Source organism: Budorcas taxicolor, chromosome 23 (genome assembly GCF_023091745.1).
Source record: "Budorcas taxicolor isolate Tak-1 chromosome 23, Takin1.1, whole genome shotgun sequence".
NCBI classification, from domain to species: Eukaryota; Metazoa; Chordata; class Mammalia; order Artiodactyla; family Bovidae; genus Budorcas; species Budorcas taxicolor.
The window spans coordinates 8,561,226-8,584,535 of NC_068932.1; the positions used below are offsets into that span (position 1 = coordinate 8,561,226).

The 23,310-nt window shown below is 39.3% G+C and overlaps 1 protein-coding gene across 1 annotated transcript in view; it reads left to right on the top strand.

The window, feature by feature from the left end:
• The window catches only part of A1CF (APOBEC1 complementation factor), a 51,692-nt gene that overhangs the window by 26,701 nt on the left and 1,681 nt on the right, over nt 1–23,310 (top strand). Inside the window, exons 5-10 of the mRNA XM_052660931.1 lie at nt 4,514–4,678; nt 10,414–10,511; nt 15,625–15,898; nt 17,865–18,070; nt 20,937–21,073; nt 21,788–21,936. Of these exons, the coding sequence (XP_052516891.1) occupies nt 4,514–4,678; nt 10,414–10,511; nt 15,625–15,898; nt 17,865–18,070; nt 20,937–21,073; nt 21,788–21,936 (1,029 nt within the window). The remainder of the gene's footprint in view (nt 1–4,513; nt 4,679–10,413; nt 10,512–15,624; nt 15,899–17,864; nt 18,071–20,936; nt 21,074–21,787; nt 21,937–23,310) is intronic.

Consider the following 23,310-nt stretch of genomic DNA (forward strand, 5'->3'; position numbering starts at 1 on the left):
CCCCTCTCCTGACTCACTGATTCTAAGGCCCAGCTTAGCCGTCACTTTGTGAAGAAACCAGCCTTACACTGTTTCAGGCCACACTAATTATTTTCCTCCTTTATCACCTGTACAGATATACACAATCATTTGGGAGGGGTAGCGGGAGAATGGCAGTGAAAGAGAATCCAAAATAGGAGAAAGGGTTTTCAGAAGTCAACCAGAGTTCCTGGGGAATTAAAACTTCCCATCAGCTTCCTTTCTTCAAAGAAAACAGAGTCACAGAAGAAGCCTCTGTCTTTACCTGAGTTGAGCCTTCTAGTCGGGTCAGGGCTGAGCACCTAGGCTGCAAGAATTCTCGAGCACTATGTTCAGCTTCCACCCAAGATCCTGACTCTTCCCTAGGAGTCTCTGGCCAGGAAGCAGCAACATGGAGGCAGCCCCCTCTCTCCAGGTGTTCCTCATTTCCTCATTATCTGAGGCTGCCCTCCTTGCCTGACCCTTTAATTGGCCTCAGCTGTTGGAGTTTCAGTCAGGTTGGATTTAAGTCAGAGTGCCTCAGCAGCAGACTAACAAGATGCAGCAAATAAGCCAGTCAGAGCAAACTGTTTTATTTCTACAAAAGCCTGAGAGTAAAATCTATTACCCATTTGGACCTCACCAGTTAAATGACAAAACAGGATTTCAGTAATGGGCAATCCTCTGGAGAGCCTGGTTTGAAAGGATAAGGAGATCTTTCAGAAACGTGATAAGCAAGGACCACAAGAAGCTTTTCCTTCTTAATTGATCCAGACTTGAGACAGAGAGGAAACTGTGGTCTGAAGTGATGTATTGACTCTCCCTCTCCCCCACCTACCTCATCAACAGCAGCAACTCTCTCCTGACAGTGCATCTTTGCTGAGGCATATATGGAGCACAGAGTTTATCAAAGCATCTAAGGACGCTCTGAAAAAGAGTTCCAAGAGTGCTTTTTCCATGTTAGTCTCCATCAGAATCACTTGGAGGGCTTACTAAAGGGCAGTGCTGGAGGCCCCCCCCCCCCACCCCCACCCCCCCACCCCCGCCCAGAGCTCCTGATTCAGTAGGCCTGGTGTGGTTTGTTGTTGTTGTTTAGTTGCTAAGTTGTGTCAGACTCTTTGTGACCCCAGGCTTGGTGTGGGGTCTGATCATTTGCATTTATAACAAGTTGCCAGGATGCAACTGCCCCTGAGACCGCAGGCTTGAGATTTGGTCATTTAAATCAAGGATTGTCCATGATGGGCTACAAATTTGAATCACCCAAGGCTTTAAGATTTATGTATTTTATCTATGGCTGTGCTGGGTTTTCACTGCTGCATGAGGGCCTTCTCCAGTGGCGGCGAGCGGGATCTGCTCTCCAGTTGCAATGCCTGGGCTTCTCATTGCGGTAGTTTCTCCTGTTACAGAGCATGGGCTCCAGGCATGCAGGCTTCAGTAGCTGCAAAACACAGGCTCTTGAGTGCTGGGTCAGTCAGTAGCTGTGGCACACAGGGTTAGTTCTATGGTATGTGGGATCTTCCTGGACCAGGGATCAAACCCGTGTCCCTGCATTGGTTGGTGAATTCTTTACCACTGAGTCACCAGGGAAATCCTTGAGGAGGTTTTTAAACAATGCCAGTATCCAAATCAATCACTAATCAGAGATTCTCTGGAAGCAGAGAGTAGCATTGAGGCACTGATATTTTTAAGTTTTCAAGGTTAATTCTATTGTGGCACCAAATTCTGTGATCCACCGCTATATCCATCAACTAATGAAAGTGAAAGTGAAGTTGCTCAGTCGTGCCCAACTCTTTGCGACTCCATGGATAGTAGCCTGCACCAAGCTCCTCCCTCCATGGGATTTTCAAGGCAAGAGTACTGGAGTGGGTTGCCATTTCCTTCTTCAGGGAAACTTCCCAACCCAGGGATCGAACCCAGGTCTCCCACATTGTAGACAGATGCTTTACCGTCTGAGCCACCGGAGAAGTCTAATGATATCAGCCATTTAATCGCATGGGAGATATAGGAAAACCTGTGGAATGACTCAGAATAGAAACATTTATTAAGTATCTACAATGTACATTGTTCTCTTCTAAAGGACAAGGGAGATTCTAAAAAAAATCATTTGTAGTTTGACACCATTTACTTTAGACTCAAAGAACGTATATTCTTTATAAACTATACATCTCCAAAATTGGCCAAAAAGTATCAAGAGGAAAGTACATTATTGAATTATCATTTAAAAGTGAAAATTCTCCCTTCCATGCATCATCTTCTTTGTCTTCACAACAACCTTAGTGAGTAGGTATTTTTATTATCCCAATTTTACAGAAGAGGAAGGTGAAGCTAGAAGGGTTGTTTCCTAGCCAAGATCGCTGATCTGATTACGGAACCTGTCTGACTTCAAAGCTCACATTCGCAAATCACTTTCCAACACTGACTTTCACAGCGATGTTTATGGAAATCGCTGTTTCCTGCATTCCCTCTCACTTCTATCCATTTTAACCTTTTCCACATCTTCAGGCTTGTGAATGACTTAATGTGGTCTCAGTCTCGGTAGGCAAAAGTCAATGAGCTAGAATAGTGTTCTCAATTTTGGATGAATTAACTGAGATGCTTTTCAAAATCATGAAGACTAGGCCACCTAGATCAGAATTTGGAAGAAGGATCCCGGGATCAGAGATGAGGCAATTCCTAGGGGAAAACCAAACGCCTCAGTTGTAGCATTTTGGGGTTTCCTTAGTGTAACACTCCCACTGTGGCTCATTTCAAGCTACCAAGGTGACATCAGTTGACTCAAAAAATTCTGAAAATTGAAGTCTATCCCTGCAGGTAGAAAGGAGCTCAGTCCAGCAGATTCAGTAGAACCCATGTGTTTTTAAGCTCTTCTACTGTGGGGTCAAGACTAAGAACCACTGAGCTACAGAAACCAGAGTCACTTGGGAGCCTTAGGGATCTTGGGGTAAGACCTTTAGCAAAGTCTATGTAAAGCATAGGAAAGGAAGGGAATGGTATGAAAAGGGAGGGAGGTATAGAAGGGGATTGGAAGGGAGCGGGGAAAGAGGGATGGACAAAACTGTCCTCTAGGGTGCAAGGAAGGACTGGAAGAGTAGGAAACAGCCTCCCCAGGATCAGCTGACTCATCAGGCTGCGTCTGTCTTTTGTTTGGGTTTTAGAATGTCAATGCCACAGGTGCTTTCATTGACTGCTTTTTAAAGGATAAAAAGATACATTTTGATTGACAATAATTGCCTTAAACATGCAATACTTAAACAACTAAACTCTTACCAATACTGAGGATTTCTGATTTTATTTTCTCACACTTTTTATTGCTTCCAGGATATAACTTGTTCCAAAACTAATAAAAAATAAACATATTTCCAATCAAACTTAGAAACTGAGTTGACCCTCACCCTCCTCGCATCACTTCAACATGGATCTTCACCGTATAGGGGTACAAGACTGAGTAAGAAAAAGCAAAAGGGACCAGTGGAGAAGTAAAGTGGATCTGGGCAAGCTATCCTCTCAAAAGTTCATTTCCTTTTCTGTAAAACTGAGAAAGTCACACCCCTCCCCACAGAGTTACTGTGAGAAGTCACTTTGAGACAGAATATGGGAAACATAAAGACACTCAATTAGTTACAATTATAGAAACACAAAAATCTATGTAAGACAACAGCTACCTTTTTAAGATGAGTTCAGTTTCCCATCATAGACTCTACCGATGCTCTTTATCTTAATTTGGAAACATAATAACTTTTTCTATATTCTGGCAAAGAACTAGGAGAGAATCCTGTTGAGCAGAGCTCTAAGGGACAGAGAATGTACCTGAGCCCTACACAGCTTTCACATGCACCATTTTTTTGGACAATTTTCTGGTGGTACTTGATCATGAAGATTCTAGTGACCTTTCTAATGCTTCCTGAAGCCAGACTATATCTGAGCCCTAAACTCATTCTTTCCCTTTCTCCCCTTTTTGCCATCTTCAGTGACTACCTTCACCCTGAGAGAACTGTTCTAAGATCCAGACATGACATCTGCTGCCTCCTTCCTGTTCCACTGCAAGTCATGTTCGAGTTCCCTTTATACCCAACCATTATAATAAGCCGCTTGTCATTCAGAACTCATTTCTGTGCGTGCGTGCTCAGTTGCTAAGTTGTGTCCGACTCCTTGTGACATTCTGGACTGTAACCTGCCAGGCTCCCCTGTGCATGGGGTTTTTCCAGGCAAGAATATGGGAGTGGCTTGCCATTTCCTCCTCCAGGATATCTTCTTGACCCAGGGACTGAACCCACATCCCATGTCTCCTGCATCGGCAGGTGGGTTTCTTTACCACTAGCGCCACCTGGGAAGCCCGGAACTTGCTTCTAACTAGCTCTTATTTGAAATACCTTTTAAGATCAACCATCACCTCTTTTAATATTAGTGTTCTTGCTCAATCAACATCTCAAGGTTCAATTTAAAAGGCCATTTTAGTAGGAACTGCGATGATGTCCTAATTTCTATACAGTTAATCATATCTGATCTTTCTCAACAGGAAGAATTCAGTTATGGGGACACCCTATTGCAGTAGACTGGGCAGAACCAGAAGTAGAAGTTGATGAAGACACAATGTCCTCAGTGAAAATCCTGTACGTAAGAAACCTAATGCTGTCTACCTCAGAGGAGATGATTGAGAAAGAATTCAATAACATTAAACCAGGTAGGACATGCCAGACAAGATCACTGGTTCAAAATATATTTAAAACACTTATGCTTGAGCTGACTTCCCGCAACTTTAAATAAGATAGCTTTCACTTATCATTCTCATAATCACATACAGACTATTAAAACTATATTTCTACCTTTGGATTAGAAAATGTGGACGTAAGGTTCTATAATATTGATCAATATTATAATTTTGCAGGTTTCTGTGTGATTACTTAATACATGTTTCCTTCACTGAACTATAAATTTCATGAGCTCTTTTTCGGATGTCTCCTCAGCTCCTATTTCTGTGCCTGGGACTTAGTTGATGTTCACTAAATATTTACTGTGGTAATGAATGCGTGGCCATAACTAAAGATCTGATGCAGGTTTCTAAACTTGTGACATTTTCTAAATTTGTGACATTTTTGGCCAATAATTCTTGGCTGTGGGGGTCTGTCCTGTGCATTCCAGAATGTAATGTTTTGTAATTTTCATAACCAAAAATGTCTCTAGAATTTTTTGTGCCTGGGAGAGCAAATTGCCCCCAGTTGAGAACCACTGGTCTAATGGAATATGCTTATGACTTTAGATACATAGGAAAGGAAGTAACAGTTTGTTCTAGAAAACTAATTTGAGTGACTAGAAAAGAAAAAGGAAGGCGGAGGAAAATTTATGACTTCATTTTGTCAATATTTTTCATTGTCAGTTTTAAGCCATGAGATTGACTCCCTATCTCTTTTTCCTCATAGAGGAACGGCAACACTGAGACAGGTAAAGCATTTTAAGAAACGATGTCCAAACAAGTATTTCTCAAAGCCAGTTCTGCAGAACACTAATTCTATAAACTATCAGTAGATGTTACTCTTAAAAGGGATCCATGGTCAAATAAGTTTGCAAATACCAAATTCAGTAAAATTAAAAATTGTTTGTCTGTGGGACTTATCATAGTTCTTAATCTTCTAATTTGCTTTGAAAGCCTCCAAAAGAGGAGCTGGGACAGAGGAGCCTGGAAGGCTGCAGTCCATGGGGTCGCTGAGGGTCAGACATGACTGAGCGACTTCACTTTCACTTTTCACTTTCCTGCACTGGAGAAGGAAATGGCAACTCACTCCAGTGTTCTTGCCTGGAGAATCCCAGGGACGGGGGAGCCTGGTAGGCTGCCGGCTATGGGGTCGCACAGAGTCGAACACGACTGAAGTGACTTAGCAGCAGCAGCAGCAGCAGAATGACTCACTTCCCAATTTGAGGGCCATGGATCCCATTTTTGGCAGACCATCTTGTGTGATTCGCATGCCTTAGAACATGTTAGTCTAATATCACTCTGGTGACATCTTTCCAAAAATAAGAACTTCCTAAGTTGCTGATAAGCATGGGCCATGATACCATCACCTTAAAACTGCCTGAGAATATTCACTTCACATAGTGGTGTTGCCTGTTTCCAACTCTGACTGCTCTCTCAAGTGTAATAGCATCAATTGATGATTTATTCTAAAGGTAATTAGTAAGGATCCCTTTTCTCCCTTTTTAAAGATTCACCAGAGACTTGTCTTTTTCCACACTTCAGGAGCTCTGCCTTCCTTGCTACTTGACTATAATGGTATATTCAACAACTCTGTGATGTAGGGTACCTTACTACTTCCATTATTTTCCAGGACCCAGAGCAGATAATTTACTTGTCCAGGGTCATACAACCAGAAAGTGGCAGGGTCCGGACTTAAATCCAGGTCTGGTTAAGAGCTTGTTCTTAACAACTCAAGCACCCCCATTACCTACACATATTCCATTCACCCACTCATTCACTCACCTGTCATTTTTTCAGTAGCTCCTAAGTGCCCCATGGTGGGAAGAATGAACAGGTAGAAAGTGTGTGTGTGGAAGGAGTTTAACAGCAATGGCAACCTAACTCCTGGGGTTAGGTTGTTTAGGAGAAGTAACAGGTAATTGGAGATCTGGAAGTTGATGCAACTGTGAACACAGAAACTGATACATGCGTGTATAAACATTGTTTCACCATGACTTAGCACTGACTTTCTTCCTTCCCATAATGAATAACACTTATTTTGTGTAATTAAAACATTACTGTCTGGGATGGAGGGGCTGCAGAAAGGCTGGAATGAGAAACTACTAAAAGGCTGCTTCCTTTCATAGTCACTGCCTATCAGCTTTCTAGTCTGCATGTTGAAGAGAGACAAGTGTCTAGGCCCTTTTAATTGCAGTGAAAATAATAAATGCCAGGTCTGTTTCTCTCTCTCTGAGGCTGGTGGCACAACTCTTAGGACTCCATAAGGATATGTGGCTACTGCTTCTTGGCACTCTGCAAAAAAAAAAAAAAAAAAAAATGAATTGCAGAGGGTTGTTGACTAGCAGACATCTGCTGTATTGAGGGAAAAAAGAGCTAACCAGTTTCTTTTCCAGTGGAAATGATGTTTATATTTAACCTAGAAAAATTTGAGAAACAAAAAAATAATTTTTAAAAAATTCTATTGAAAGTTGGATCCCTCAAAGGACCCTGAGTATTCTCGCAAATAATTATCAATATATTATTTTAACCCTTATTAATCTGAAAATATTATATTGCTATTCAGAGAAATAATGATAATAAAAAAAAAAAACTAGAGCCAGAAAATTTATATTCTTCCTCAGTGTAGCCTAAGAGTATCTGCTTAAATTCCAATTATAATCATTTTATAAAATCTGATTTTCTTAAAACAGTTTACCTTCAGAATCACCTGAAGGGCTTGTTAAAAGATCACTGGCCCTGCCCACCTGAATTTCATCTTCAGTAACATCACCGACTCAGTGGACATGAACCTGAGCAAACTCCAGGAGACAGGGAAGGCCAGGGAAGCCTGCAGTCCATGGGGTTGCAAAGAGCAGGACAGGACTGAGCGACTGAACAGCAATAGGTCTGGGACGGGTCCCAGGCATGTGCATTTCCATGAAGTTCTGAGGAAGCTGATACTGCTGGTCTAAGGGCCATACTTCGGGGAACATGACCTTCTGAAAGTCTCCCCTTGGGACTGCAGATGTGTTTGTCTTCCGGTAATTCAAATGCTGCTGACAAGTTGATAATGAACAGAGTCATTGTTTTCTGATTCCCTGTTTTAGAGTCTTATGGAGGACCACTGATATTTTATTGCCTCACCCTCTGCAAAATGATGATTGATCAATAAACAAGAAGAAACATATTAAAATAAGCCACATGGTAAACACCATTTATGATTTTAAAAACTCTCACTTTCTAATCTATCTGCATTTTTAATGAGGTTACATTTTCACATACCATGATTTCTAAAAGCACATGTGGCTAAACATTATTGTTCAAAAAACCAAAGTTGATTTCAATATCTGCAAGTAGAATTTGAGGACACCAAAATCTATTATCATCTGAAATGCCACCTAACTAATGTGAACGATAACAGAATATAAACTGACTAAAATATTTGCTCATTCCAGGAATATTCATTGAATAGCCCCTGTGCACAAAATACTGTGCAGGAACTAGGTAAGGACAATACCAAGATGCCTCTGGGAGCTAACAGACTAGCTGGAGGATGGCACTGCAGAGTGAATGGGGCAAAGACCGGGAAGGTAGAGGTCCTCACTGGCCCATCTTTTACCTGTTAATACCCAAGAAAAGCATGAGGTTAAGTCACAATAATTACTCCAACCTGATACTGAAGGAATAAAGAGACCACGTTTGCAATGCAGTTAATTACATGTCTGCATGGTTCATGGTCTCAAATACCTTTATTTTCTCAACTTAGCCATATAATTTCGTTCTGTACAACCACTATCATAAGAAGTAAAGAAGCAAATACTGAAGGGAAAAAGAAGCATCACAATGTTTTAAAATTATTTTTACATTAGCACCCTATCATTATTCCAAAGGAAGACAGATTATAGCCATTGAAACATGTGGCAGAGTAGAAACTCAAATTGTCTTCATGACCTTGAATCTAAGAGGGTAGATAACTGAACGTTGACAGTGAGAGGGAAAAAGGAAAACACATATCCTTTTCTGATCCTCCCTGGCATAGGGTCCCATCCTCGGTTGGCCCTGGAAACTAAGGATGGAAGGAAACCTGAGTGCTCAAAATATACCCAGGTGACTAAAAGGATAATTTGCATGGTAAACTAACAAATTAATATTAAACAAGTTTTTATCTTTAGGCAAAAGTTCTATTTTTAAAATTGAGTAAGCAAGGATATTTTAATAATAAAATGTAAAATCTAAAGTTCAACCATCTTGGTAGAACTTTATTTTTACACATGTCCATCAATATGTACAGCAATCCCTCTACATAGTAATAGGTTGGGTTGATTTGTTATTTTTTTATTACACAAAGAATATCTATCAATATTGCAAATATTTGTAAAAACACCGAAGAATACAAATTAAAATATGAAAGTCCCCTTTATTCTCCCCAACTTTTTTCCTCATTCCTGCTGTTGTTCAGTCACTAAGTGTGTCTGATTCTTTGCAATCCCGTGGACTGCAGCACTCCAGGCCTTTCTGTCCCTCACCATCTCCCGCAGTTTGTCCAAGTTCATGTCCTCTGAGTTGGTGATGCCTTCCAACCATTTCATTCTCTGCTGCCCTCTTCTCCTTTTGCCTTCAGTCTTTCCCAGCATCAGAATCTTCTGCTGAACTAACCCTTATTAACAATTCAATCTTGATCGTTTCAGTTCTCTTTCGTATATTCATATTTATATGCAATATATATGTGGGTTGGGATTTTATAAATATAAATGCTATAATATTACACTTATTATATTGTAACTTTTTAGATTTAACAACAGGTCCTGAAGGTTTCCATGTAAGTATACATGAAGAGCCTGTTTGTTCTCTTTAAAGACTTCTTAGTATTATTTAATACAAGTGTACCAGATTTAATCACTCTCATGAAAAAGGACATTAAGTTGTTTTATTTTGCTATTTCAACTGACTAGTGTTATTAATATTCTTACACATGATCCTTTTGCACATGTGTGAATACTTCTATTAAAGAGATTCCTCTAGTAGGATTAGTGGATATGTACATTGCTTCCAACCTTTGATATTTTAAACCAGCATGGTAAGAAACTATCTTGGTTCTCAGATGTACTTTCAGAATTTTTGTTTGTTTGTTTGTTTTGATCAAATGAGATAAGCAGATGAGAGATCTGAGTTCTAGTTCCTAGCTATGTGAGTTCATAAATTTCACTTACTTTGTCAGAGATATAGATTCAGAATCTTTAAGTTGAAAACAAATAAAGGTTAAATGAATTAAAAATTAAATTATTGCTAAGTCTCTTCTACCTCTAAAATTTTATTGTATCAATCAAAGGAGTCAAGACGTATTTCTGAGGAAAGAGCCATAATTACCTAAATATATAAGATGACCAATAATTGAGTTCAACTCAACAAATATTTTACCATGTATAAATTACTATCCTTTATATAATATATTGAGAAAGATACCCTTCTATCCTCAAAGATAATAATCTAGGAAGTGGAAAAACAAATCCATAAATAAATATATAAATAATAAGGCAGAACATAAGTGTTACTAAAGAATTACAAACAAAATCTTTTGTTGAATGTGCAGAATTTTAAACCTGAACACAGGAGATAATCTCAACGCGCTCTTTAAATACTGAATCTCCAAAAATAAAAATAAAAAGATTCTTGCAAGCTAAATGTTTCAGTATATCATGTTCAGCTATCTCAGGCTTGCTATGGAGCTCCTTTCACTCTGCTTCCAGGTGCTGTGGAAAGGGTGAAGAAAATCCGAGACTATGCTTTTGTGCACTTCACTAACCGAGAAGATGCAGTGGAGGCCATGAAAGCTTTAAATGGGAAGGTAATGTAGGACAAAGAAAAACCATGCACAGATTCCACCGAAGTTTGTTGTGGAGGTTTTATTCAGGAGAACACACCTACCAGTCCATCCCACTCAGGCTCCCTCCATCTCTGACATGGCTGCCTTAATCCCTCTAAGATGAACAAAAGGGTGATGGACAATTCAACAGAGATGTGGCTTATACGTCCAATTCTATCTCTAATTTTGGCTGATTTGGACAAGTCACTGGTCCTCAATTTTTTTAGAAATAGAGAGTTGGAATGGAGTATCCCAAGGTGATTTTCCCAATTTCAGTTTTCTCTCATTATTTCAAAGAAATTATAACCTTTGTAGTACAGTATTTTGGAGACTGATGATCTGACGAGATGTCAAGGTTATCATTCTGCCCTTACAGTTTGATATTCCAAGTCTGGAAAGCTTGGAATCTCTTCACATTGCCAAGAGTAAGCTCTGGGGAAAACAACTAGCAATATTATATTCTAATTTATGATTTATATATAGAAACCAGTATAATATTTACTTATTAATCCCATAATATTGAAAATCTTCTGTAAACCATTTATCATGCTAAGTATTATTTGGAATACTTAAAGGATCAAACCAAAGATGCTTATCAAAGGGCTAAAAGTCAACTGAGGATTAAGACAAGTACTCACACACCTTTGCAAAATCCAGTCAGATAAATTTTGTAAAAAAAAAAAAAATGGATAAGTGGTGACAATGTTCAAAGAGGAGTGGGTTATTAAGAATCAGATTGGGAACGCATGTACACCCGTGGTGGATTCATGTCAATGTATGGCAAAACCAATACAGTATTGTAAAGTAAAATAAAGTAAAAATAAAAATTAAAAAAAAATAAAAATGAAAAAAAGGAAAAGAAAAAAAAAAGAAAATCTTCATAGATGTGAAAAGATAATATTTAAGAGCAGCCCTGACACTTGGGAAGAATTCCAAAAGGAAAAAAAAAAAAAACACAAAACATGGCAAAGGAGAGGTAATTTCAGACAGAGGCATAGAATTTGTAAAGAGCAAAGTATAACTGGAGAAGCGTAAAGATGCATTGCCTTGCTATGAATTGAATGAGCATAGGACTGTTTCACCTGCCAGGCCTTGCACTGGTCAATCCTAATAGGAGACAGTTGGCAAAGGGACTAACCATAAAGATATGAGCCCAGGGCAGGAGAATTAGAAGAGACTGTGCAGGAGCCTGGGGCTCATGCAGTCCTGGAGCCAAGGAGGCAAAGGACTAGAGAAGTGACAGGAAACCTAAAGGAGAGAGGAGTGTAAAGAGCAGACCTTGTTGCGAAAAGTAATGAACTTTGGCCAACGGACATATTCAGGCCAAGGTCACCTCATCGAGAGGAAGCCAAGAGAAGAAATAGCTCACACTTGCTGCTCTCTCTCACCAACCTCGGCCAGGCCCCCCCATTGACTAAATTCAATCATAATCTGGAAGGCCCAGGAGCCCTGAAGGGGAGCCGTGCAGAACTCCCTGTGGGAGCTTGGAGGCGGGCAGCCAATGAGGAGTGGATCTGCAGGGCAAATAGAGGGTCTCCGCACAAGGCCTTCAGACATAGTGGGGCTTATGAGCTATTCCTGGTCTACAGAGTGTGTGCATCCTGCTGTGGGGGCTGCAGACTACTGACTCCAAAACACAAAAAGAAAACTTGAAAGCAAAATATTAATGCATATTTAAATATATCTAGGAAGCAAAATATTATTTCTTCTTCATTGATAATTACATTTAGTGTCATAGTAATATTTCTTTGAAAAAACGTGACAGTCTCTCACTTTGAAAACATTGCTGAGGATACATGATGCTTGCAAAGAAGGGACCATTGTAAATTAAATGCTAAATAATTGCACTGGAATCATCACAGTGAAAAAGTATCCAAACTGTTTCCAGTTTTTGCAGCTGGCATATATATGGTGGTTTAGACACTAAGTTGTGTCCGACTCTTGCTACCCCATGGACTGTAACCCGCCAGGCTCCTCTGTCCATAGGACTTTCCAGGCAAGAATACTGGAGTGGGTTGACATTTCCTTCTCTAGGGGATCTTCTTGATCCAGGGATCAAGCCTGGGTCTCCTGCACTGCAGGCAGATTCTTTACTGACTGAGCTATCAGGGAGACCCATGGCTAGATATTTTTATAACAACGTATACATGTATTATATAGTCAAATACATATTCAATCTTATTATTAAATATATATATTAAATATTATAATAATACTTAACTGTAATGTGATATGGGAAAAGCAAAAGTAAGTTTGCCTAGAACTATGAAAGCTTTTTAAGTATCCATACGGATATTTATATTTAATCTATTAGACAAGGTGAGGCTCTGAAGTTTTTTCTGCAGTGAAGTAATGATCCCATTAACAATTTAGGGAAATCAACCTATTAAGAACTGAAGTTTCATAGAATAGGGAGAGAGATGAATTGGAACTAGTTAAGTAACTATTAAAGTCACTCAAATGGGAGGAAATAAGGGCTTGAATGAGGGTGAGAATGGAATGAAGGAGAAAGCTCTACACAGAACTATGCAGGGTGAATTCAAAGGATCCAGGAACTGATTGGATAGAGCAGTGGGAAAGAAGGATGAGTCATTTTAGGTTTTCAATATAGAGAACGAGGATAATGATGTTAGGGAAGTCAGGCGGGGAACCTATTTGGACAGAAAGGTGATGAACTGAGCTTTGCACGTGACTATTCACTTATTCTACAAATACCTGTGAATGTCTACAATGAGAAAGAAATCTCGCTGGGCTTGGGGCTATACAGGTTAATATGATATTGTTCTAGACCTTGAAACACCTAAACAAAATAAGTAAAATACAATAGTTGGTTTCAGTTCAGTTCAGTTCAGTCACTCAGTCGTGTCCGACTCTTTGCGACCCCATGAATCGCAGCACGCCAGGCCTCCCTGTCCATCACCAACTCCCAGAGTTCACTCAGACTCGCGTCCATTGAGTCAGTGATGTTTAGAACACTGTAAAGGAGCAGAGGCATATTTCAGTAAGGAATCATTTCGCTAAAAACATCTCTTGATAGAGAAGTGCCTGTAAGTACAGACCTATTTAGACCTTATCTTTCTTAAGGTAGGAACAAAGACAAAGAATTACATCCAAGGTATTTCTTTAATACTCTAAGTCTGTTTCTTCTAATTATATCAACATCAATATAATATGGTAGAATATGAGCTGAATTCTCTCTCTGTGTGTGTTCGACCTAAGATATTTGATACTGATTCCTGATACTAAAAAGTAGGGTATATACATGTAACTAGGAACAAGAGGCTGAGCCCAAATGATCAGGATGATCATAAAGTGTGAATGTTGTCCAGCAGACATCAGTGACCCAGGAACCACTGACCCACCCATGAAACCATCAGCTGCTGTGAAAGGGAATATTTGCAAGAACACTTAATATTTCTTTTCTTTATTAAAAAAATAATATTCTTATTTGAAAGAAGCTACAAATGCCTCCTCAAAACACCTTGTCTCTTTGATAGTAAGTATATCAATGTATCGAGTAATTGTTGAGAGCCATCTTTGTCTCTTATGTATGCAAACAACACATAAAAAAGCAAATCACACTTGTAGAACCACACATGGCCAGTATTTTCAATATCCAGATCTGTTTGCAAAATGTAGAAAAACTTGTGTCAGAAAAGAACCACTTCAAAAATTTTTGAAGGCAAGTTTTAAGTAGCACCTGACTTGAGAAACATTAGTACTGACCTGCTATTCCTGTTTGTTTAGCAGATCAAAAGTTTGCTTCTTAAGGAAGTATCTCTAGAAGACAAATGCAGAACCCTCAATGATTTCACTTCCTTAAGTAGGGTCCTACTTTTAAGCCTCTCTTCTTTTCCAGTAAAAACTCAGCTATTATGTAGCTCCAAAGAGTAAGACACTTAGCTGACTGGCAACTGGAAAGGCCTGACTAGGCAATGGCACCCCACTCCAGTACTTTTGCCTGGAAAATCCCATGGATGGAGGAGCCTGGTAGGCTGCAGTCCATGGGGTCGCTAAGAGTCGGATACGACTGGGCGACTTCATTCTCACTTTTCACTTTCATGCATTGGAGAAGGAAATGGCAACCCACTCCAGTGTTCTTGCCTGGAGAATCCCAGGGATGGGGGAACCTGGTGGGCTGCCGTCTATGGGGTCGCACAGAGTCGGACACGACTGAAGTGACTTAGCAGCAGCAGCAGCAGGCTGCCCATAACAAAGTGTGAACAATTGATAAGATCTTTTATTGATCTTTCATCTTCATTGCGTTGTGCTAGGTACTGGAGATTATATTCCACCCATAATTAACCTAAAATCTCTTAGAATTATGTAATTATATAAGTAAGTATTTTAAAATACATCCCATAAAAATATTATATAATTCTGTCTCAGTGACTGTATTCAGTTAATAGATTTATAACTAATATGTCAATAGGCAGTGGCCAATTATTGGCCTGTTGACAGATTATATGCAATCTACCAACAAACCATTCAGGGAAAACCCAACTGGCGCACAAAACAAGAACCTAAGAAAAGATGATGCATATGTTGGCTGGAAAAACCACACAACCTGAAAGTTGAGAACTGTTTCATTTTGAGGATATTCTGAGGACTTGAAGCCGGGGAGACAGCCTCTCAATAGTTATAAAGGACTACTCTGAAGAGGTAAGAGAAGAGCCAGATATATAGGGGTTTTGCGACAAAGATCAGGTAGTTAGAACAAGAGATAACTGGTAAAGAAAACCTGATATCTCAAGTTAAGGAATTTAGCACTTTTCGGTATATGGGAAGATGCAAGAGTCTGGGCTCATTGAAATCATTCCTGTGATATGCACCTCAGCTATCTAGGGCCAGTGTCCTGTTCTTTCCCATCCTTTGAGGTCACCACTGGGGGCAGCTGTAATGTGATGGCTTGATGGTTGCAACAGCCTTTGTTTACTGACATGACAGGCAACATTTTCCATTCAAACAGATAAGTGAAATAGTAAACATGGCAGCAAATAGACTAACCCTTAGAAGGAGACGTGTTACTAGGACTCAGCCACACCTGGTTGTCTTCATATCTTGTCACATGCTTTTTCCTTACTGTCTACAACAGGTGCTGGACGGGTCGCCCATTGAAGTGACCCTAGCCAAACCAGTGGACAAGGACAGTTATGTTCGGTACACCCGAGGAACAGGCGGAAGGGGCGCCATGTTGCAGGGAGAGTACACCTACTCTTTGGGCCACGTTTACGACCCCACCACCACCTACCTTGGAGCCCCTGTCTTCTATGCCCCCCAGGCCTACACAGCGATTCCCAGCCTTCATTTCCCAGCCACCAAAGGACATCTTGGCAGCAGGGCCATTATCCGGGCCCCTTCTGTTAGAGGTAACATTAATCAGCTCTTGTCTTAGATGAAGCTCAGCAATTTCAAATTATGTGTATTGCAATAGACTTGTGTCTAAGTTATGTCTAATTGGATGAGTCTACTGGGAGAAAAGAACTGGAAAATTGCTTATTGAAAATCAAATATTACATTAATATTTGTCCTTTCATAGGAATCTTTTTTCACATTACAACTGGTTATTGAAAAACTTGGTTAGAATACAGTGTAAATGAATTTAAGGTATGCATTTGATCTCTGCATAGGCCCATAAAATATACACACACTAAAATTCAAATCCACAATTACTAGTTTCTTCCTTATCATTGTACTACCATATTACAAACATATGTGACTCATTACAAAACTTTCAAATGGGAGCAGTATGGTTCAGTGGAAACCAACTACCTCAAATGTCAAGACACGTGTATTGGATGGTGACTCAGTGCCATCATGTCCATATATAAATCACAAATTATCATAAATATATTCTAACAGATACATGAGATGCTCTCATCTGACCTCCCCTGAGAAATATGTACAATGCCTTCCAAAAAGCCACATTACTAGGGAAATCAACTTGTTTCTCCAGGATACGGGGAACTAAATAGTAAAAGTCCAAATAGAAAAAATAAATAAATAAACAACTCTCAATCTCATTGCCAAACAAATCTTTCCTACTGAATCCTATGAGAATTCCAAATGTTCAAGAAGTTCTATGACCTCAGTTATTTCAAAAAATGTCAAAGATAAGGAAAGCACTTTTTCAAGAAACTGTCTTGATTTTGCCTAATGGGATCCTTCAGAATGGTTCTGCAAGGAGTCAATGCCAACAGAATCTCAATTCTGTCTTCCGAATATGACAACAGTCTGGGCAATTCGATGACAAACTGTATACTTAAATCTATTCTTGGGTTTGACTAGAAGCAAGGGGCATATCCAGATTACTGTGGAAACAATTATCTTACTGTGTTTTACTATTTTTCAGGAGAACTGAATTGGCCATCCTAGGAGTTCTAGCTTCAACTGCCTTGAAAGTTCCACACTCATAATACAATCACTTCACCCAAAGTTGTAATATAAAAGAAACCTTTAGAAACCTTTTCCTGAAGGAAATCCATTCAGGACAATCTATTTATATGTTTGATGACAAATTATGTCATTAAACCATTGTACATTTATCATCTAAAGTCATATCATTCAACAATCCCTCCATTAAGTATAAGTTGTCAACCAGTTGTAATGTAGGAAAAAAACAAACTGTACTCCAAGGGGAAAAATACCTGTCTTATAACAAGAAAGAAATCAATGAATGATATTCATGGATGAAGGGTAATCAACTTTTTATCTCTTTACAGCACTAATAGGAAATCAAAGCAGCAATGTGGCAAAACAAAAAATCAAAAGTAATCTATTAATGAAACTCAACGGAAATTTAAGCCTCACATTAATAGAATATAAGAAAATGGTGTATTTTAAAACATATTTTCTAAACATTGGTTTTCCAACAGGTCATCAGGAATGTTAACATTAGGGAAACGAGAATTCATTTCTAATTTCCTGGTCAAAAACAAAAAGGCAAGACTTAATTAAATACATGTGGTCATATTACACTGTAAAATGTGAAAATATATACCTCCCAACATTTACTAGTCTACAAAAAAAATGTCAAGGCAAATTAACTGAAGAGAGAAATTGCAGAAATTTTCTCTATACCCAAGTTTTAAAGTGGCATGTGTACTTATCTATAGCTTTGATAGTATTGCTTTCTTTTATGTACAGTTTAAAAAAAAAAAGATGCCTATGGTAAACGCTGTATTATGTTGAGTTTCATTACATTAGAATGCTGGAGTTTTCTATCCATCTTCAGGGCAATAATCAATGTGACTTGGGCTAACTTTTCCATTACAGTAAGATTCAGGGTGATTTTCTGGTGGTTTGATTCAGTTTAATGCCTTCTTACATTCCTAGAAATTTACATGAATGTACCTGTAGGGGCTGCGGGAGTGAGAGGACTGGGCGGCCGTGGCTATTTGGCTTACACAGGCCTGGGCCGGGGATACCAGGTCAAAGGAGACAAGAGAGAAGACAGACTCTATGACCTTTTACCTGGGATGGAGCTCACCCCAATGAATCCTGCCACTTTAAAGCCCCAAGGAATTAAACTTGCTCCCCAGGTATGTAATGTTATTCCAGAGGCAGCTTGGATAGTTTGTGTAAATTGGGTCAAAGACCATCATTCACCATTCATCAATGGGTTTGACTTGATCCCTACTTGGGGCTGTAGTCTTGCTTTGTTTCCATTTGTTTTATTACATAGATAAAGTGACCAATCAACATAACATACTGTGAGACAACAGTGGGCACTGAATACCATTGGTCTACTTCAGACTCTTTCTTTTTGTTTTTCTTAATTATAAAATGTGACATCTTAAATAATCATCCACTGAAATGCAAAAATCCTGAGAACTACTAAGAATTATCAACCAGTACTTTAAAAGAAAACAAAATAAAGCAAGGTTGGTTAGCAAATGAAGAGCACTCACAACAGGGAATGAATAGATTCATCAGAACATCTTTTCTTGGAAACACTGTTAAAGTGAAAACGCTGTGCAATCTGTGGTGTATCATTACTCATATTAACTATGATACACCATCAGTCATATCAAATCAAGTCTTCTACAGTGATTATATGTGGGCAGTGGCTTGATGGTAAAATTTTTTGCGTTCATTTCACAGTTCTAAGTTTCCATATTTCTGCATGAGGGTATGATTTTTATTATTGGAAAATTTAAAGCTATAAAAGTTGTTCCAGTATGGAAACTGAATCACAGGGTTAAAAATAAAACAAAACAGGATCTGTGTTAACCCTCAGACTGTTCCCTCTGGATGTGCATTATGTGTTGGCCTCTGCAAAGATACTTTGGCTGAATAATCAATATCGAGTTGACAGTTTACACATCCTAAAGGAAACTTTCTGACTCCCACCCTAAAGGTATAAGCCCCAAATTTATGGAAGTAGCCTTATGATTACAACTGAGTAGAAAACTTGATTTTCTAAAAGCTCATGTTGAATGGTTTCTTTTTCTTTTTGGTTGATTATTTTTGGTAGGATTAATAGCTTTCTTATACATATAAAGGAGCTCATCTATAGTTTCTGCAACCCTCCCCAGGTAATTTTTTTTTTAAGGATGCCAATTAGAGTAGTAAACAGTATTAATGTGTCTGTTTAAAAGCTTTTGGGGGGCCAGCATTATGCACCAAGTATTACGCTAGGAGCTAAAGCTGGAAAAGCAAATATAACATAATTCTTGCCATCAAAAATCATATGGCAATCCAGTGAGGGGATCCTGACACATAAATAACTGCAATAAAATCTAGTTAAGTACAACGATGGAGCTTTGGTCAGAAAACTAAAACCTAAAATAAGCAATCTAATTAAAGTACTGGGGTATCCAGAAACATTTTAAGGAAAAAAAAAGAATCATTGTTATGTGCATGCTGCATGCTAAGTCACTTCAGTCATGTCCGACTTTTTGTGACACCATGGATGGTAGCCCTCTTGGCTCCACTGTTCATGGGATTCTCCAGGCAAGAATACTAGAATGTGTTGCCATGCCCTCCTTCGGGGGATCTTCCTGACCCAGAAACTGAACCCACGTCTCATATGTCTTCTGCTTGGCAGGCGGGTTCTTTACCACTAGCACTACTCGGGAAGCCCCATCATTGTCATAAATTCTACATAATAGTTCTAGGAGCTACTATAGAGTGTGTAATGACCTCTGCTTTTATATTAACCCAGGTGAGAAATTGGACATGCTTTATAGTACCATCAGTAACCATCTCTATGAACTAATGAAAGTTTTAAAAATTAATCTCTCCGAATTTCTGCAACTATGGCTTAGAAATCAAGGGTCATGCCACCACCAACCAGCCTAGATGGAGCCTTGACAAATTCTTGGAGGGATTATGAACTTCCAACAAGAAGAGCAGAGGTACTAGGGCTGCCCCGCAAGTCAGGAGTTAGAGTTAAAATCCTTTACACGTGTCTGCACGACGGGCATGAACAAGCAGGCGAGATATCTACTCGCTCAAGTAACTGACTATTGCCCTGGAACCTTAGAGAACACTTTGCAGATGAAAACAGATGCTACAAAGCTAAGAGTACTAAACAGCAAAAGTTGGTAGAGGAAATAGAAACAACCTACAGGTTTAATAAACAAGAAACTGTGCCATTGCTGCTGAACGAGCGTTTGCGCGAATGAGATAAGATCCATGGACTCAGTCTAGGGAACAGTTCTACCCCGGGAGTTATTTTTTCAGATTTATGCCTTATGTTGCACAGTTTACTGAATCTGCTGCCCAGTGGGAGCATCAAGGCTTGTGGGCCAACAAAAAATGGTTTCAGGATGAAGAAAATATGTGCCGTTAGGAAAGATTTGGTTTGGAGTAACGACAGAAGGCAGCTTCTAAAAATCAGATCACTGTAAAAATAGCCAGAAGTGGTGTTTTGCCAAACAAAAACATGGCAACTATCAACACCCATCTATTCATGTCCATCAAGAAATATCCATCAAACCTTTTAACTCTTCTTTTGTGAAAATGTAAAGTTAAAACCCTCTGACAAATGCCGTGAAATAGGAATGAATCCTTAGGTTATTTTCTCTAACCCACTATAAACAGAAGGATTCACAGTAATGATGAGTAAATCCAGCTACACAGTGCTGGAATAGCAATTAAAAAAAAAGAATATATCAAACAAATCGTAAAAGTAAAGTATTGGTAAAAAGTTTTAGAGCTAAAAACTAAAAGCATATTAGAATAAATGGTATGAAAATGATTTTTATGAATAGACATAACATTTTAAATGGAGTTCAAATTGAGTTCCTCTTAAATTTTATGAGTCATTAAACCATGTGGCATTTTATATCTTCTTATATTTGCTTAAACTCTGAAGATTCCATTTAAAAACCTGAAAGCTGGAGAAATAATGCAAATGTGACATTTGAAAGAAAAGTCACTTTTATTTTCCCGCTCTTGTAGATACTGGAAGAAATCTGTCAGAAAAATAACTGGGGACAACCTGTGTATCAACTTCACTCTGCCATCGGACAAGATCAAAGACAACTCTTCTTATACAAAATAACCATTCCTGCCCTGGCTAGCCAGAATCCTGCCATGTGCGTAACTTCTCATCATTTAGATCTTAGAATAAGAGTCTCTTGTAAATGTAGTGTATGTTTACCACTATCTAAAGAAGATAAATATTCAAGCTTACTACCGACCCATTTTATTCAAAGCATACGTTGAGATGTGTATTTGGGATATTTGTGCCAGCTGTGAGACAAGCATCTCAAAGCCCCTAAATTTCAGAGACAATGAAGACTGGGTACTCTCATCAACCAATGGAAAACTGCAGATATGAAGTGTAATAGGAATGGAAACTATAGCCCATGTTTTTATCTGTGTACTATTTGGGTTGAACTATATGAAATTACCATTTTATACCTAATAACACCATCCTCTGCCATTTAAATCTTGGACGAAAGACATAACCTCTCTGTTAGACGTTATTACCTTCAGAATTTTACCTTGAGCCTGCATTTCTACACATTTTAGGAACCATCATGTTTCACATATATATTAGAAAAGGTTTATAATGAGTTGCAAGTACGTTCCAGGAGTGTCATCCCACCCATGTTCTAAATAAGTTCACAAATATTCCGACATGCATAGATATTTAAAAGGTTTAAAAGCAAAAAGAAAGATAAGTACGCACACAAAATTCCGTTATCCGATCACCTTAAAAAGCATACAGCGCCTTAGCTTTTCATCTGTCTCAGCAGCACACATTTATTAATAAAATGTGCACCCTGACTGACTCTGCTTTCCAGCCATCCTTTCACACCTCCGAAGCTAAGTGCCTATGTGGATGAAGCAAAGACATACGCGGCCGAGTACACCCTGCAGGCCCTGGGCATCCCCACTGATGGAGCCGACGCCCAGACCGCCGCTGCTGCCGCCGCTGCTGCTGCATTTCCAGGTTTGGAAAAAACAGCGCCAGAAATGACACCCTACAGAGAGTGCTTGGGAAACCCTCTTGGGTACCATGGACTCACAGAGTTGTCTGTGAACAACAGCTACTCTAAATCTGATTAGTGACCCATTAATGTATAGGCAAGAGAATAGAGTTGGGCGGCAGGGGTAGGGGCACCTAGTCTTAGCTCAGCTATGAGCATCTATGTGATGGAGAATGAAGCAGCCACTCTGCCTCTGGTTTTGTTTTGGTTTTTACTTTTAGTAAGAGAGTTCAGAACTGCCTATGAATAGCTGATATTTATTTGAATTCTAACTATGTGCCAGGCACTCACCTATCTCAGCAATGCTCATGGCACCACAAGAGACAGACTCGACCATCATGCCCATTGTACAGATGAACAAACCAAGTACTGGAAAGATTAAGCCACTGGTCAAGGTCAATCAGCTTTGAAGCAATCCTTGGACTCCCTCCCCAGTTCTAATCTTCAGTTCTACTCAATCCTACTATTACTTTGCTTTATGAAAGAAACGTGTAGAGCAGTTTTTAAAAATTATTTGAAGTAAATTCTGTATGTGAGAGGGAGAGAAAAGAGAGAGACCCTTTCAATAAGGGGCTAATCAGGCTCATTTTATCTGTTGTATAATTCAGGTCTGGGGCATATGCTGATCACTTAAAGCAAAGCCTATATGTAGATCAACATGCCTTCAGGGTCACATTTAAAAGACTTTCCCCCATTCATTATGTACCCACTATGAATGCTAATAATTAAAATGAATCCTCTAGAGAGGACCAGACAAGAAATGTCTTTTGGAAATTTTCCTTCAGCAGTTAGTCTAAGCAACTACACTCTTAAAAATAAAAGTTTGTATCTTTCAAAGAAATCTATCATTCTGACTTGTCACTGTTGGCCTACTTCCCATAAACCCAAATCAGACTAGACCTAGAAATAGGACATTCCTATCAACTGATTAACTTCTATACGGATCGCATGTGGGTTCGAGAACTGCTATATTCCTCACATCTATAACAAATGAGAGCCTGCTCTCATTTCCTTTTATTTCTCAAAACTTGCCAATATGTCTTCCATTCTGGCAAGTGAAGCTAAAACTAATCACACTCCACACACAAGTATGATCTCAATCCCAGCGTTGTTCTGTAGAATGTGGAGAAGATGTGTGATGCACGCCTTCAAGGTTACCAAGCCAACGGCAGCCACTGCCAAGGGCCAGGTCCCTCCTGGGTTGTGCTGGGGCCATAAGCTTTGTGCTCGCTCTCCCTACAGCAGGGTGTTGACTCATCCATCTTCTGGGGACTCGTGTCAGGCTTCTCAGTTCCCGCAGCAAGTTAAACCCCCGCCTTACAGCGAGCTGTACCCCA